This window comes from Trachymyrmex septentrionalis, unplaced genomic scaffold (genome assembly GCF_001594115.1).
Source record: "Trachymyrmex septentrionalis isolate Tsep2-gDNA-1 unplaced genomic scaffold, Tsep1.0 scaffold62, whole genome shotgun sequence".
In the NCBI taxonomy this organism is placed as follows: domain Eukaryota; kingdom Metazoa; phylum Arthropoda; class Insecta; order Hymenoptera; family Formicidae; genus Trachymyrmex; species Trachymyrmex septentrionalis.
The window spans coordinates 4,182,485-4,198,486 of NW_017305800.1; the positions used below are offsets into that span (position 1 = coordinate 4,182,485).

The following is a 16,002-nucleotide window of genomic DNA, read 5'->3' on the forward strand; positions in this document are numbered from 1 at the left end:
GTATAGGCTGCGGCCACATTTCAGTCAGTATAGGCTGCGGCTATTACTGGCCATAACATTTTTATTAATTTCATAATAATTGTGCAAGAATCAGTTGGGAAAAACGCTGATGTGCTCGGATCCCCTCGACTCCGGAGTTCGGATTCGAAATTCCATCACTGCCATTCATATTTAATGCCATAACTGCCATCTGCTATATGTTATCAGATAAAAGAGAATACATCCGTGGAGTAGGATCCGTTCAAATGAATCAAAATGAATTTTTGTAGCTGTACTATAGATCCATATGAGTCTGTTAAAAAAAAATGATTACGGTTTGGATTGTAAAAGTGATACAAAGTGATTAAGATAAATAATTCAATAATATTGAATTATTTATCTTAATCTCAAAACTCGCGATTAACAATGTGGTCGACAGAATACGTTGAGTTAAAGGTATGAAAAAAGTGATATTAGTTAATGAAAAGATGATAGAGGATGTGAAATGAACAGTACTTCAATTTTTTTTGTTATTGCAGCGTATTGATGCGTTATTGCAATGTGGGATATGCTACGATTACATGGACACTAGTGTAATAACTTCATGCTCCCATAGTTGTGAGTACTTTTATAAAGAAATCTTATTATTATTACTTTTTACACATGTACATGTTCTGTCTTATATTTTTAGATTGTTCGTTGTGTATTAGAAAGTATCTGCATCACAAGACTCAATGTCCAACTTGTTTTGAGGAAATATTCGAGAAGGATTTAAGGAAGAACAAACTCGTGGATGAGATTATTATTCAATATTTAAATTTTAAAGAAAAACATGACAAGAAAGTTTATCATGAAAAATTAATTACTGTAAAGAATGAAAATTCTGGAGTTGAGTGTTCGACAAATAATTTTGAGTATAAGAAGGAACAAGACATTTCCGACGTATCACATCATCATTTAGATAATTCAATGCTCACAGTTGGTAATACCACGCCTCGTAGACAAAAGGATAATCAACAAGATATATCTACTCCTAGCACTAGTGCAGATCCTAAGATTCCTTCAATGTTTACTCCGAAGAGTAGAAAGAGTTTTCAGAAAGAAGAAAATCGTCAGTTAGTTACCTGTCCAGTGTGCAAGGTGGAAGTGCCTCAAAATAATATAAATAGACATTTAGATGATTGTTTAAGGAGGGAAAATACAAAGATGGAACCTAAAAAGTAAGCATTCTCTTGTATTATTTTCTCAAGTTTTTAAAGAAAATTATTAGCATCTAGAACGTTTTAACAGTTTTTTAAATCTTGAAATACTTGCTTATTTCCAGTAGCGAATCGAAACGTAAACCTTTGCCAAAGTTAGTGTATAGTTTAATGAAAGATAATGTTATACGAAAAAGACTGAAAGAATTAGGTTTATCATCCCAAGGAGATAAAAAAGCATTAACGAATAGACTACAGAGATATACAGTTCTTTATAATGCAGAATGTGATAAGACATGTCCAAGACCTATACCAGAATTAATTAAGCAATGTGAAGAAGAAGAGGATTTGGAGAAGAAAGTACAAAAATCAAATGTAAATACAGTATTACACATATCAGAGTTCTCAACATTTGACTTAGAATTTTTCTAGGTTTTAATTATATTACATTCTTTCAGAGTATTTTTTCGAATGTCACTAGAAACACTGAAGATAATATTGTAGAACAAAAGAGAAAGCAGTATTGTAAGTATTCTCTACAAATTACTTGCAGATGTTTGGAGTATAAATGTTATAAACTCTCAATTTTTCTTTTTTCTTATTTTTAGTGACTACAAACAAAGAAAGTTTTGACAAATTAATTGTAAAAATAAAACATGACAATGATCCACAAAAAATTTCTGTTAGGCGCAGCATATTAAACGAAGAAAATTCCGATGTTTTACTTAATAATTGTGTTGCAGAAAATAGTTCAACTTTAAAAAATGATCAAACAAGTGATTTTCTGTTGCTAAATTCTACTAATTGTATCGAAGATTCGAATTCAAACACGTCTTATCCCTTGCAATCTAGCAATCCTATGGATTTTCTAACTGTTGAACTAGATACCTTATCTAACGATTCCACTGATCAATGTGCTTTCAATCATGATATCTCAAACCGTTCAAATACAATCAGCTCGGATTTATTTAATCGTACTATAAAAATGGAAAATAAAATCGAGGAATTGTCTTCCGAAAATATTTTAGGTGAAGAAATAATTTCTAATAATCATTCAAGACAATGTGATGTTTTGAAGAATGAAATAGGTATTGATACTGCAAAATCAATTTCTGAACTTGTTAATATGGAAACAAAGAATGAAGAACAAACGAAATTAGTTAATAGAAATAGAAGTGGCACAAAAAAATATACGCCAAACAAACATGTTGCACATTCCGAATTTAGAGATAGATGGCAGAAAGAATTACGTAACGAAAATATAGATTCAATGGTAGAAGACGATAATATTGATGTTAAGGATAATTATGGTAAAAATAATTTCTAATATATAAAAAAATATAAATAGGTTTTTTTCTTTTTACAGTTGTTCCTCTATATTAGAATCATTGAAATCTTTACGAGAGTTTTTATTTTTATAGAAAAATCAAATCTCGAGCAATTAAATGAAGCGGTGGAAGAGTATGCTATCGGGATGAAATCTGAAAAAGAAAACATGAAAGCATTGGACAAAGATCTAACAACTTGGACTCCTAGAAAACGAGAACGTGAAATGGCATTCGCATTAAGCGATGAGGAAAAAATTGCAGATAGAACAATGAATGTTAAAAAGTCTCTCCGGTTTGGACTTAGTGAGGCTAAAGGATTTAATAACGAAAATTTCGGCGAAACTGCGCAGGATGAAGAAAAATCACAAAATGAAAAGGAAGAGTCACAGGTAATTCGTACGAATAATATACGCAATTTTGCGAGAAAATCTGTTAGATTGAGAAATAAAATGATTAAAAATTGACAGAAAAAAATTAATAACATAAATTAAATCATAGAATTAAAATAATTAAATTATAGAGATAAATTTTTATATATCTTGTTAGCATTATAAAATGTCAAAATAAGAAAATTAGACTAAGTAATCTTTTATGCAGATACATATTCAACTGATGTATATATTTTTTTACTTGTAGTGCCTTTGATATAAAACAAATATATATTTATTTTTAAGACATAACAGAAAATAAATGCGAGTTTAATAAAATAAATCTCAAATTATGTTTATCTTTCTTTATTATGTGTAGTATATTTTCTAATTATATATAGCAATATATTGTTAATCGATTTTTTCTGAGAAATTTCAAGATTATTGTGATCGACTTTTTTAAATATTGTAATATATTTTGGACAATTTGGCTTATATAAATATTTCTTTTTGTTAATTACAGCTTAATTGATAAAAAATGTAATAAAATGGAATAAAAGATGTGTGAGAATTCAATATATTTGTAATATTTCTTTATTTTATGATAATACCTTGTTATGCTATTCTAATGTTCTTGATAGGAAAGGAACCAAAATCTTTATCAAAGAAACAATTAAATTTTATTGAATATATGTGTATATTATACTATACCAAACAGGAAAGGGAGCCTAAACGGTAGAACGATTGGCGCAAATTTCGATAAAACTTGTATATCTCGAATGTATATTCATAGATACTAACAATAATTTAATAAGCTTAACGTAATGTCAAAATATAGCTGCCCGTGTCTAACAATTGGTTATACAGTAAAATATTCGTCTTTGATATTACACAACTTTGATATTAATACAACTTTGGTATCGATTTATACAATTGTACAATTAACTTTATATACATATCCGTGCAATTCGCACAATAACTCGTCTAGTTCGTAGATTTACAGCACTAACGTTCTAAAATTCTAAACGGAACGACTATCACATTCATTACATATTGTTCTCGTTCTAATTCTCACTTAACGTTATTGCACTGTTACAGATCGTTAACTTTTACTCATATCGTGCCGACATTTCTTTCCTCGCTTGTATGCGAGGTGCGTCATTATCGCAGGAACGAAAATTTGTCTACGGCTCGGGAAGCGCATCATTGATGTAATAATGTAAATGTAAATGGTTCCTATATATTTTAACAAGCTTCTGCCTTTAACTCTCGTATCTAATATTTCATTAACTGTTTAAATTTTAACAGAATGGTCAATTATCTCTCTTACATTATATGATTAAGGATATACATGTGTAAGATTAGGAAATACATGTTTTCAGGCATAAAATAACTCTTTCTTTAAACAAGTTCATGCAATTAATAGTTTCTGTTCCACTGTAGTATGGCATCACGCGAGGTAGTTACTCGAACGTTGATACATCCCTCAAGTATTGTACACGCTACAAAGCGATTCTAACTTTTATTCCGTGCATAGTTATCTGTCGATTTTTCCGGGAAAGATCGACATATTAGATGCGTGAGACATCTTATAAGCAATAGTCACAATTCATTTATCGTTAGATTCATTAGCAATTCATTCACGACTCATTCGTTCTTGACGCTTACTATAGATTGTCTTTTGATTCGCTAAGAGACCAGAGATAATACCCTCAAAGAAGTTAGTACGACGAATAGACTATCTTCGCCGCGGAAAAGGCCAATTTTCTCCTACTATTTACTTTTAACTTTAGTTAAATTTATTATTTTATTTATAAATTTATTTGATCAGTTAAAGGGAAAATCCTGAAAATAGATTTTTTTTTTCCACTTGAATAAGGAAACTCTGCCGAGCTTTTTTTATCACACGCTTTAATTACGAATATTAATTATTGTAAATTTTCATTTAATCATGAATGAACGAAATTGGAGCTGAAATGTAAATTAGCTGTTCCACAATGAATTTATTTCATATAAAATTTACTTCTCGTGTGTGGCGACACGGAATAAATTTTCATGATATAATCATCATTTTTTGTTTATGTGAATTCGCGGTAATACAGTATTTACACAATAAATCCTGCACAATAGCGCAGCTCTATTTTTGAAGGACTCGAAAAAATTTCCATGCCTTCGGAAAAATATGAAATCTAATTTTAATTTTATAGTTTTAAGTTGAACTATTTTAAGTATATCCAGGGAAAAAAAAATAAAAAGTATATTATTACCAATAACAAGAGCTATTAGGAGTCGGCGCATAAAACGGAGCGCAATCAAATTAATACAAAATAATTTATTAAATCATAAAATAACACTATAAAAATCTATCTATACATTATATTATTACCGTCAAATTCATTTATAGATATTTCCATTATTTAATTTTTTATCCATAAAATTCTGTATTTCTTTTTTTCTTAAAGCATTGATGGAATAAGTATGATTTACAAAGATATGTAGTAAGATACATACCACAAGCTTCAAATGAGTTTTTCTGTCCATGCTCGTGAACATTTAAAAGAATATCTTTTTACAGCTATAGTACAACATATGTATATCGCAGTTTCATAAAAAAGCTTTAAATCATTTCTCTCGATGGATAATCGATAATTTGTGGTTCGACTGATTACATTTCGTTTTGCAATATCATTTCTCTCTAGTCGTATTTTGATTGATCCTTTTTGATTCTCGAATTCATTGGAGGAATACGCATTAATCATAAGAGGGTGCCACTTTTCGTTAATATTACCGTAAATGATCAGGAATACTATTGACAGGCGCCGATAATTGGAGATCGAAGAGATTCGAACTTGTGGGACGGCTTTCCGATTATCCTACAATTAATGCGCAATCTATCACGGTCGGCGTGTTGAACGTTCTTTTGAGATGAATTGTATTATAATTACTGTAATTATTCCAGTGCAATAGTAATCGTAAATAATATTGCGGAAAACGTTACGAGATTGATTAATTCGCGCACGAAATCGAAATCGAGAATTTAGTGCTACGCCTCAAGGCATTTTAATCTTATATCTCTGACGTTTAGTTTCCTTTCAGAGACTCTCGCAAGAACAAGTGACTATCTCCGGACATTCGTCAGGGATATTATCTGGATGGCATCTGCGAATATTTCTCGACGGCAGTCTTTTGTAATCGATCGAAGACGACTCCTTTTTGCAATCGGAAGCGTCCGCGCTGTCTTTCACAGAGCGAGATTATTTTGTAAAGATGCTACTCCGTGGATGATCTTCGTCGTTGATAATGACGGGTTTATTCTTTCTTCTGGTGTTGAAGATCCGCTAATTCATAATACCTCTAATTGTACTTTCTTCTTTTATAATTTCTATTTACTTGCAATAATTCTTGTGCTTTTCTACTTATTTTTACCAACTTCATTATCCAAAGCTTAATGAACTTTATTGAAAAAAATCAGCGTTTTTTCTCAGCATAAACTTTGTTTACGCTGGACTCTTGTCTACATCAAACTCGCCATTACTGATAAGGAACAATGTCGATCAGATCGTTTTTTTTTCGATTTTTCTATTTTAATCATGCACTGGACTAGTGTCACGTTACATTATTCCGTTTGGATTTTCTCATCACCGTGATGCCTATCGAGCCGCGTATCTTGCGCAATAGATCTATTATATCAGCTGTTGACATATGTTCTACACTCTCCTCGTTAACCTGAAATGAAAAGAGTTTAATTTTAAAATAAAAGCTTTAAAGGAGAGAATCTTTTCTATATTAATCCCTTCAATCTCGATTTAAAATTATTTATATTTATAATACATAATATGTTTATTGAAAATATAAATATTATTTTTTTTATGATCAAGGTTTTAAATTATCATAGTTATTAATATTATTTATCGCCAAAATATTTATATGTTCAATAATGATATATGTGATCTCGTGAAATACGTTCTATAGAGGAAAAGTGAAGGGAGTGCCGTACTCATGCAGCACAGATTTCCAATGATAGTCTATATATCTTACAGACATTCAGAAGACATTCTATGCCTAAAAAGTTTTTTTTTTCAGGGACGTCCTTTGGATGAAGTGTGCTATGTAAACTTGATGTGCAAGACTCACCATCAGTAACACGTCGCCTTGTTTAAGCCTGCCATCCTTGGCTGCGACACTGTCGCGATGCACGACCGATATCACTGTTCGATTTCCTTCTGGCTGCAAGCTAAAGCCCAGTCGGCTGTTCCACCCACGCGTCAGCTCCACCATGAACACCTGCAACGAGAGCAGATTGCGCAACATTGCGACGCGACGTTCTTTCGCATGTTCTCAATAACCACACATTTCAACATTAAAATTAATAAAACAACAAAGCATTTATTAGATATAAAATTGATTAATAAAATTGATTCGACAAAATCATCGTTAGGATCATCATTTTATCATAAAAGCATCTCGTTAGATTATAATTCAGTAAACATTAAATAAAAGTAACATAATATTAATATTATAATTTCACACTTAACAATGTAACTTGATCAGATCGCCATCGATGAAATCGGCGAAGTCAATAACAGAGAAGAAGAAGAAGAAATGTGTGTAACACTGTACGTGTTATATTACATTTATTCATATTGTTCAGGATGAAAAAATTCCTGTATACTGATAAAAATCATGTCACAAAGTTACACATAATGAAATCATATACAATTAAAATAAATCACATAACGGATTGTTCCAAGTCAGTACGTAAAAAAATCACGTAATTTAAAAAGTCACAATATGTTTTTTTCTTCTCTATTCGTATCATTCAATTATTTAAAATTCGATAACTATAAAATTATTTATGTAATACATGAAATTATTTTTAATATCATGTGATTTTTTAAATTACGTCATTTTAATAATTACATGATTTGGAACAAACCGTTATTATATTTGTTTTAAATACATGATATTGCTATGTAAACTGCTTTGTGACGTGATTGTTTTCACTAGGGAATCATAACATTGCACGTTTATACTTTTAGTTGGTGTTAATAAAAATCTAATTTGGTTGAAATAAAGCTTCATTATAAAAATGTGAAGTCGGGAAACCAACCTCACTGCCTTGTTCAACGTCTTCGATGGGAGCGACCGAATCCGTGGTGTCTCTCCCGGCCTCTTCCTGGTCGTGCTCGGCATTTTGATCTACCTCGTCGTTTGGAGCGAACATCACGCCTTTCCACTTTAAAAGTCCCTTGCTGCCGCCCGGATCGTCCGTTCCCAAGACTTTTCCTGCGTGATGCGACAAAAACCAAGTTCATCGAGTTAGAAGTAACGTCAATTGATACTCGCGAATGTTTCGCTACTGCTCTCGCAACGATGTGACCATTATCTTATCGGTCTCTCCCTCTAACGTGCTGATCTGGTTTCAATAGCAGGTTAAATAAAGACACAGCGTATATTCGTGCGATTAGAGTTGATTTCAGCGGTAATTACAAAATTCATTTTGTATTAATCGTTTTGAATGAATGAAAAAAATGAAGCTAATATGAAGGTATAGTGAGACGGTAGCAGTGAGACGGTTTGTCTATTTAAATTATAAACTTGTAGAATCGCTTGCTTCTTATGTTCTGAATCAGCCATCTTAGCACTAGTGCGATCTTTGTTTAATGCTTATATATTTATACAAATCTTAGTTGAGTTCGTATAATTGATATGACTGCTTGAGGCAGTTTTACATTTATCATTTATGAATTTATCTTACGTTGAAGAGCTTATTTTTAAATTATAATTTATGTTTATAAGTTTATAAATTATAATTTAATTATAAATTAAAAATTAAATAGCAATTTACCTCAAGTATTAATTATATATTGCGAATTCAACTAAGATTTGTATAAGTATTACACAAAGATCGTACTAGTGCTATAAAATGGTTGAGTCAGATACTGAATGTAAGCAAGCGAGTCAACGAGACACACCATTAATCAATAAAGGTTTGATTCCATTAATCTATCAGCCTCTTGGATGGGTAGAAACGAGCAATGAAACAAGAACGGTATGAAATAATTACCCGGAATGTCCTGATCGCTCGAGTACGTAGCCTTGCTCTTGGTTCCAGCCGGATCATTGCCGGCGCTGCCGCAGGCTGGATTGGCGCTCTGATAAGCCGGATTCTTGTAGCTGAAGGCGGCGGTGCTGGTGCTACTGGTGGACGAGAGCACCGGTGGCATCGAGGCCGGCTCGGACGGCAGATCGTTGTCGTGCTCATCGCTCGACAGTACTGTCACGCTTCTGTCATCGTCGTAGCTCGGCTCGGCTAACCGGCCGCACTCCGCCTCAGCCAGGATCACGTCGCCGTCCCCTGGATATTCGCCGTCAGAATCAACGCTGCAAAACTGGAAATGCGGTTTACCTTGCGGCGCCGATAAGTCGAGAAAGCGAGGCCTGGCCGCTGCATTGTTCGACGTTGTCTTCGACTCGTCGTCGCCGTCGCAGTAGATGTCGTAGAGCGGCGGTGGATCGATTATGTCGGTCGCAGGTGTATTCGCCTGGGAATTGGTGATTTGCGTCCTGACGGAGCACTGGTCCGAGTCTGACGTGGTCTCCGCTTGGCTGGCCGTCGACGACGTCGTTTGCACGTCGTGCAACTTGCTCTCGGGAATTTCTGCGGCACGGAGAACACTTGTCGTGAAGAGATTTTGTCACGAAGAAACTAGCTATGGGTCCTATCATCGAGGATTGTCTCAATCCCTCGCGATTCGAGATAATTCCGAGAGACAGCTCGGCGCTGAATGTTCTATAGTCACTTTAACGTAACCGGAAACTTCTGGAGTAACAACTGATGTTCACTAATCCTTCCGCAGAGAATTTCAAGAGAATATATTTTACAGATTATATTCTCGTTTCCGGAATATTCAGAAAAATTTATACAGAATCGATTATCGAAATATTCTTATTATCTCATTGATGGCTTTTAATTATTTTTTAACTTAAGCATCCTACATGTATTTTCTTAGCTTTATTAATTTGCTTATAACTCTGTTTTTGTCAGTATTGTTAATTAATTACTTACCTCGATCGGTTTCGGCAGTGGGAGTACGCGTAGCAAGTCGACGTAGTCTTCGGGGCGAATTGCATGACGCACCAGGTGATTGTTGCTTGCAGCTACTAGATCCACTCGATGCACCAGGTGACAACTTCCGGACTGCTAAATCACATAGCATATCCACAGCTTCTTGTCTATTGGAAAATAACATGGAATATGATGAGATATTATTTATTAATATGGAAGATCATACGCACTGTATTTTAGTTAGAAATGACCATGCAGGCGGTTTATAATATAAAATGCAAACATCCGCGATCTTTTATCAAGTGATATTTTCTGTTGCATGAAAGAATATAAATTGATTTTATATGCGATTTAGTTACTGAAGAAACGGATTGCACATGATATGAAAGCATAAAGGAATATCCACGATAAATAGAATTGAAATCAGATTTACTATCAAATATTCTTTATAGGTCAATGGATATACAGAATCAAACAGAGAAAGAATAACAATAAAACTGAGATCTCTGTAAGTTTTTCTTAATATTTATAATATTTGAAATTATTACTATATATTTCGTCTGCCTACTAATAACATTCTTTATCGATTTTCTTTTCATCGCACGTCTTACTCCAATATTAATACTGTATTTTAATAGCCCTTTTTATTTCAAACAATCAAATATTTTAATTTTCAAATCTTAGACTGCACCATTGTGCAAATGCAATTATTCGTTAGTAATTTCCTAAATAATTTACAAAATTAATGTTCTTCAGAACAGAATCTCGTGCGAGAAGAATTCAATTTATTACAAATAAGCAAAGAAGTATATTTGGTCAAAGTAAGTTTTGATAGTAATATATTTGCGTAAATTTTCAATTAAACAGTTTTTCAATTCAATTTATACTTTTGGTTTATTTTTTTAAATCTAAAATCGTCGTTTTTTTCAGTTATATAATACTGTCGATATAATTGCAGTGCACATATTCTGTATAAATATGATACGATGAATGATCCAATTGTGAGATTGAGATGTACCTCAAACTTGTTCGTGGCGGACGGAGAGGGTGATCAGGTTCAGTAGGCGAGAGCGCCGAGACCGGGGTTTGCGCTAGATCACGGTACAGCCGCAGCTTTACCGTCGGTCCGCATTGCCGTAGCAGCTGGACCGCTTCCTCGTGACTCATCGGCGACAGCGGTGCACCGTCAACCGCGACGATCTTATCACCCGGTCGAATTCTGCCGTCGCTCAGCGCCGGTTCTCGGACTAGTGCACGCACATAATGGCCCAGGGCACTGCTGTCTGCCTTCCTTAGAGTGAAACCAAGACTGCCGCCGACCTTTGTCATCTCGATATCAAACTCCTGCAAACGGAAGTTACATTCACTGTACATTCACTTATCTTAAACTCTACATTAATTATATTATAGGAGAACATATTAATTCTCTACTGATTAATTTCTTTTTTTTTTTGCGTCGTAAATTCTTACAAATGGAAAGTTGCATTCGCCGTTGTCTCATGTTAAATTCTATATATAAATATATTAATTGAAGAATATATTAATTCTCTATCGATTAATTTTTTAGTAGAAAATTCTGAAGATTTTGTGATATATGAACATTGTTTTTTTTACTGATTTGTGTCAAGATTGTAGATACTTCAATATGTTTTTCATAGAATAATACAACGTCATAAATGCTAAAAAATTATATTTTTGTAGCTGCTCAAAAAAAAAATATATATATTTATCGAGAATGCACGTGCGGAATATCTGATTACACGTTTTATATTTCTCTCTTTACAGCTGTAGTATGCAACAAATATAGTACGTATGTACGCTATTGTTTATGAGTATTACTTGAAGGATCGATAAAGTTTCTTCGGGGGAATCAAATATTGGAATTAATATGTAATACGTACACGAGGTATATTTCGAACTTATCGCTTTACTTAATCACGTGTTCGAAAGAGAATTGCGCTATGATAATGAATTAAGTTTCAGCAACTAAACCTCATAAATAAAATCTATTTTAGACAATCTGTAATTTGTGTTAGTATTTTATCGCAGTTTAAAGTGGAGCCAAACCAATTTATTCATTTATTCTAATTTATTATATTTATATGTTTCTCTAGGGATCTATTGGCTCTCTGAAACGCATCGCTTGTGAATAATTATTTATTTGTACATTATAGATTTTACCATAAATATTATTTCTCTCATCAAATGCAGATACTGTTCCTGCATATAATATTCAAAATTAATCTCTTTGTTAACATCTACATTTATACCCACATTATCGCTAAATGTAACGTTCACAGACCATAACATTGATAAAATTCATATTGAATCAAACTTTATTATTATTAATCATAAAATAATTATCTTTAGGAATAAAGATAATTAGAGTACGACGATATTAAACTGTTTCTCCTGTATATAAAATGATATTTTATCTTTGTCTACAGAATTATTACTAAATGCTTTTATATAAATTTTATTAAATCATCTGATATATTTTTTATCCACTTATTCTTATTCGTTTCAGAAACGATGGTGCGACAAACGTATAACGTATTCATGGAGTGTAGTTTAGATGGAACATTACTTACGCCGCAGGGCTCGATCTGTAGGGGCGGAAGGGGGTTGAGTAAACGTAACGATGACGGCTCTCTCCTTGCCGGGGGTGGCGGTGGTGCACCGGGTGGCGTGACATTACTATCTCCTGGAAGTCGGCACACTACTAGCTCCACCGTGCTAGGCGTCATACGCAGAACTTCGAGAGCCTCCTGCAACAAGTAGCATCGAAATAAGATTATGCACGGGTTTCCTATAACACAAAGATAATGCTCTCAAAGTCCCAGCGTTGACGCGGCGTCGACGACGGCGTCATCTTCTTTAGAGGGGTTGTAGTAGGAGTTTCCGGTGACATGAAAAGCTACCGGCGCGGCGGTAGCAGACCGTGTGTTGTGATGGTTTGTAACAGAAACGAAACTGGTTTTGGGAAGTAAAACTTGATAGTGTACGAGAAATATTATATTTAGGAAAATGCTGATATGAGGTCTGTTCGTGTTGCTTTTTGCATTCTGCATCCCTGCTTTCTCTTTTTTCAACGCCCAAATATATATCTACCTTATTTTAAGTTAAAATTTAACTGAAACCGCCGTTGGTGTCATGTTAGCTTTGTTAATTATTTCAATTTTTTTATTTTTTGTAATCAAATTATTTTTTGTAGTTAAATATACAGTACAGAATATTTGATACAAAAAATAAAAAAAATTAAAATATTATATTATATTATTTGTATATACAATTGTAATAATACAAATCAGAATAACTTTTGCAGGATATTTACCAAAATCTTGTAAACAAATTTTTTGAAAATTCCCAGATTTTCTGTATTTTTGTTGAAAATTCCAGAAAATTTCTAAGTGCAATTTTGAAATAAATTGAAATATAAACATAAACAAACTATATATTATAAATTGATAGAAGACAGAAATTCCATGAGACTACATGTATCGTTTTCTACAACTGCAGGAGTGAAATCTATAGAATAATATACTCGTATGAGAAGGCTCACTATATGTAGTACCAGTGAGCCATTCTGCTCTACTGATTGTGAGTATTGTCTTCTACTGTTACCCTGATTTTTTTTATAAAAAGACATTCGTGAGACACACGAGACTATACACGTGAATATACATAGATACACAGTATGTCATACTTATTTTTAATCGATTGTCAACATTTTGCATTATCAAAGAAAAAAGACCAAAGAAACAATGTTTTCAAAAAGAGACAGAATTTAAATTTAAAATTCCAAAAATTTTTCTGAGTATCAATAAAATTCTATCAAAATCCCTGATTATCAACAATAAAGAAAGAAATCCCTTGAGAATTTCAGATTTTCCCAGATAGGAAACACCAAGTTTTGACATTATTTATATGATATTATTTTATATTTCTATAATATGTTTTGATATTATTTTAATTAATTGAAAATAAAGATAGAAAATTACCAAATAGATAAATTATCAAATTAATTAGACTTCGGCAGTTTCTATAATAACGGGATACCACTGATGATTCTATATTGCTAATATTTCTTTACAAATAAAATTCTTGGAACTTTCAGAAGTTGTTTATCTTCCTTTCACAATCTTTTATAGTGAATATTCTCTACTTGATGGACGGCGCGCTTAAAGAAATTACATTCGCAAAAGTATAAAAATTCTTCAACGTTTATATTCGGAAAAAAGTAAATCATATTTCCTGTATATTATATTTCTTCGTTTGATAAATAAATTTTCTTTCATTTTTTACCAAATTTACATTTAACGAGCAGTGAATACATGATTTTTCACTTCTCAACGACTGCGGTTGAAAACGACGCGGTCGCAATTTCCTGATTGGTATTCTATAGTAAAACAGACCAATCGAGTTAAGATAAAGTCAACGTTTTAACGCCTTCCGTAGCTAATACTGCGTGTTTCGCGGAGAATGTGCGAGACTGCAAGAACGTGCGAGTTTACGACGCGTGCATACGCATTGCGTATAACTGGCAGGAGAAGACAGTATTGCTTTTGCCCTCGTGGGACAAGCTGCCAAGTACACGTGAGATAACGTCTATCCTCTCGCTGGGGCTCGCGGGCGTAGCTGTATTATGCTAATTCAATGCAAATCTTCGCGAGAGTCGCGAGAAGAGAGCAAGGCTGAGGCCACCAGTCGAGAATCGTTACTACTGAGTATTCAGTGCATGTAAAAGCGTGTGTATGTATGTGTGTGTGTGTGTGTGTGTGTGTGTATGCGGGCTTCCCTGCCTTTATCTAATATCAGCATTTGTTTAGGACGTTACTTCCGCCTTAAAAACAGACATTGCTATCTCTGTTATCAGCAAAATAAACAATAATTTTTGTAGAAATTAACTTATTATAACAAGTTTAAATTCAAATCCAAGAAAAAAATATAGATATATTTATGTATTCACAATATTTTTGATTGTGTTTAACTATCTTGCACTTGTAACATACACAAATAATACAATATTAGAAAAAAATTAGAAACTGGTATATTTCTTTGTTTTTTTACGTTAAACTTTTAATCTTTTATTTATCATTTTAACCAATTAGTTTATGAAATATCCTTAATTTTTCCGAGTAAACTTCGACTCGAAATTTGTGAAAGGATATTTACAAAACGTCGTTATACGTAGTTCGCAGCAAGCTGTAAATTTTCATTTATTAATTCGATTCATTTATAGTTAGATTCGCTTATTCATTTCTGTCTGTCATTGATTCTCAATCGTAGTTAGTTGATTACTCACGTAATTGGTGAGACCAGTCAGGGCTCTCCCGTTGGCAGCCAGTAGTATATCGCCAATTTGAAGTTTGTTGGAAAGAGCAGCAGGTTGTTGAGGAAAAAGTCTTTTCACCCTGATGGGTCCTGCGGTGCCGCCGCCGGAAACGCTCAGACCGAGACCGCGACTGCTTTTCTGTAGCGTCACTTGGAATGTATTCTCTGAAAATTATTTAAACATTTGTAAATTTATTTAAACAAATTATTTAAATTTTTCGACAGAGTCTTATCACACGCTGAGAATATTCCGTTAATTTATTTCACATGGCTCATCCAGCTATTTCACGAATTGAAAAATTGGGCAGATTACCACTTAAATACAAATTCTACGAAAGCTGAAAATTTATGACTTAATTTTCTAGCTGCTATAAATCATAATAAATTTATGTTTCTTAATTAACAGAGACATTTATTATGAAAAAAATATTACAAAAGATAAAATAAGTGCAGCTAAATAATGAGACGCAGCAATATCGATTAAATAGAATTATAACTAAGCGCCGAAGAGAATAGATTAAAATTCTAGCCTAATTAAAATTCTGATTTTTTTGGAATTGCGTACAAGGTGTTGGATAATTCATCGCTTCCGTCGGAGTGACGTATGGCCTAATATCTGGTAGCAGAGCTGCAATAGGAAACAATTACTTTCTGTCGCGGTGATTCCGTGCAACACTACGTATGTACTGCGTGCATATTTCAACTGCTGCAGCAGCTTTCGCAGG

General features: G+C 33.2%; 2 protein-coding genes across 2 annotated transcripts in view; one reads left to right on the forward strand and one right to left on the reverse strand.

Annotated features, from left to right (window-relative positions):
* The first annotated feature begins 14 nt into the window (after positions 1-14).
* LOC108752869 (E3 ubiquitin-protein ligase RAD18-like) lies at positions 15-6,284 on the forward strand. Its single transcript, XM_018494035.1, has 8 exons — positions 15-435; positions 519-597; positions 671-1,199; positions 1,304-1,553; positions 1,637-1,703; positions 1,787-2,488; positions 2,600-2,895; positions 5,971-6,284. Exons 1-8 carry the CDS (start codon positions 406-408, stop codon positions 6,064-6,066), a joined length of 2,049 nt encoding a protein of 682 aa, XP_018349537.1. The 5' UTR covers positions 15-405; the 3' UTR covers positions 6,067-6,284.
* Positions 6,285-6,375: 91 nt separating this feature from the next.
* The window catches only part of LOC108752866, a 114,697-nt gene continuing 105,070 nt past the window's right edge, over positions 6,376-16,002 (reverse strand). The window contains exons 5-12 of the mRNA XM_018494033.1: positions 15,249-15,442; positions 12,535-12,711; positions 10,962-11,287; positions 9,944-10,110; positions 8,942-9,535; positions 7,985-8,160; positions 7,009-7,158; positions 6,376-6,600 (exon numbers count right to left, since the gene is read on the reverse strand). Of these exons, the coding sequence (XP_018349535.1) occupies positions 6,481-6,600; positions 7,009-7,158; positions 7,985-8,160; positions 8,942-9,535; positions 9,944-10,110; positions 10,962-11,287; positions 12,535-12,711; positions 15,249-15,442 (1,904 nt within the window). The 3' untranslated portion in view covers positions 6,376-6,480. The remainder of the gene's footprint in view (positions 6,601-7,008; positions 7,159-7,984; positions 8,161-8,941; positions 9,536-9,943; positions 10,111-10,961; positions 11,288-12,534; positions 12,712-15,248; positions 15,443-16,002) is intronic.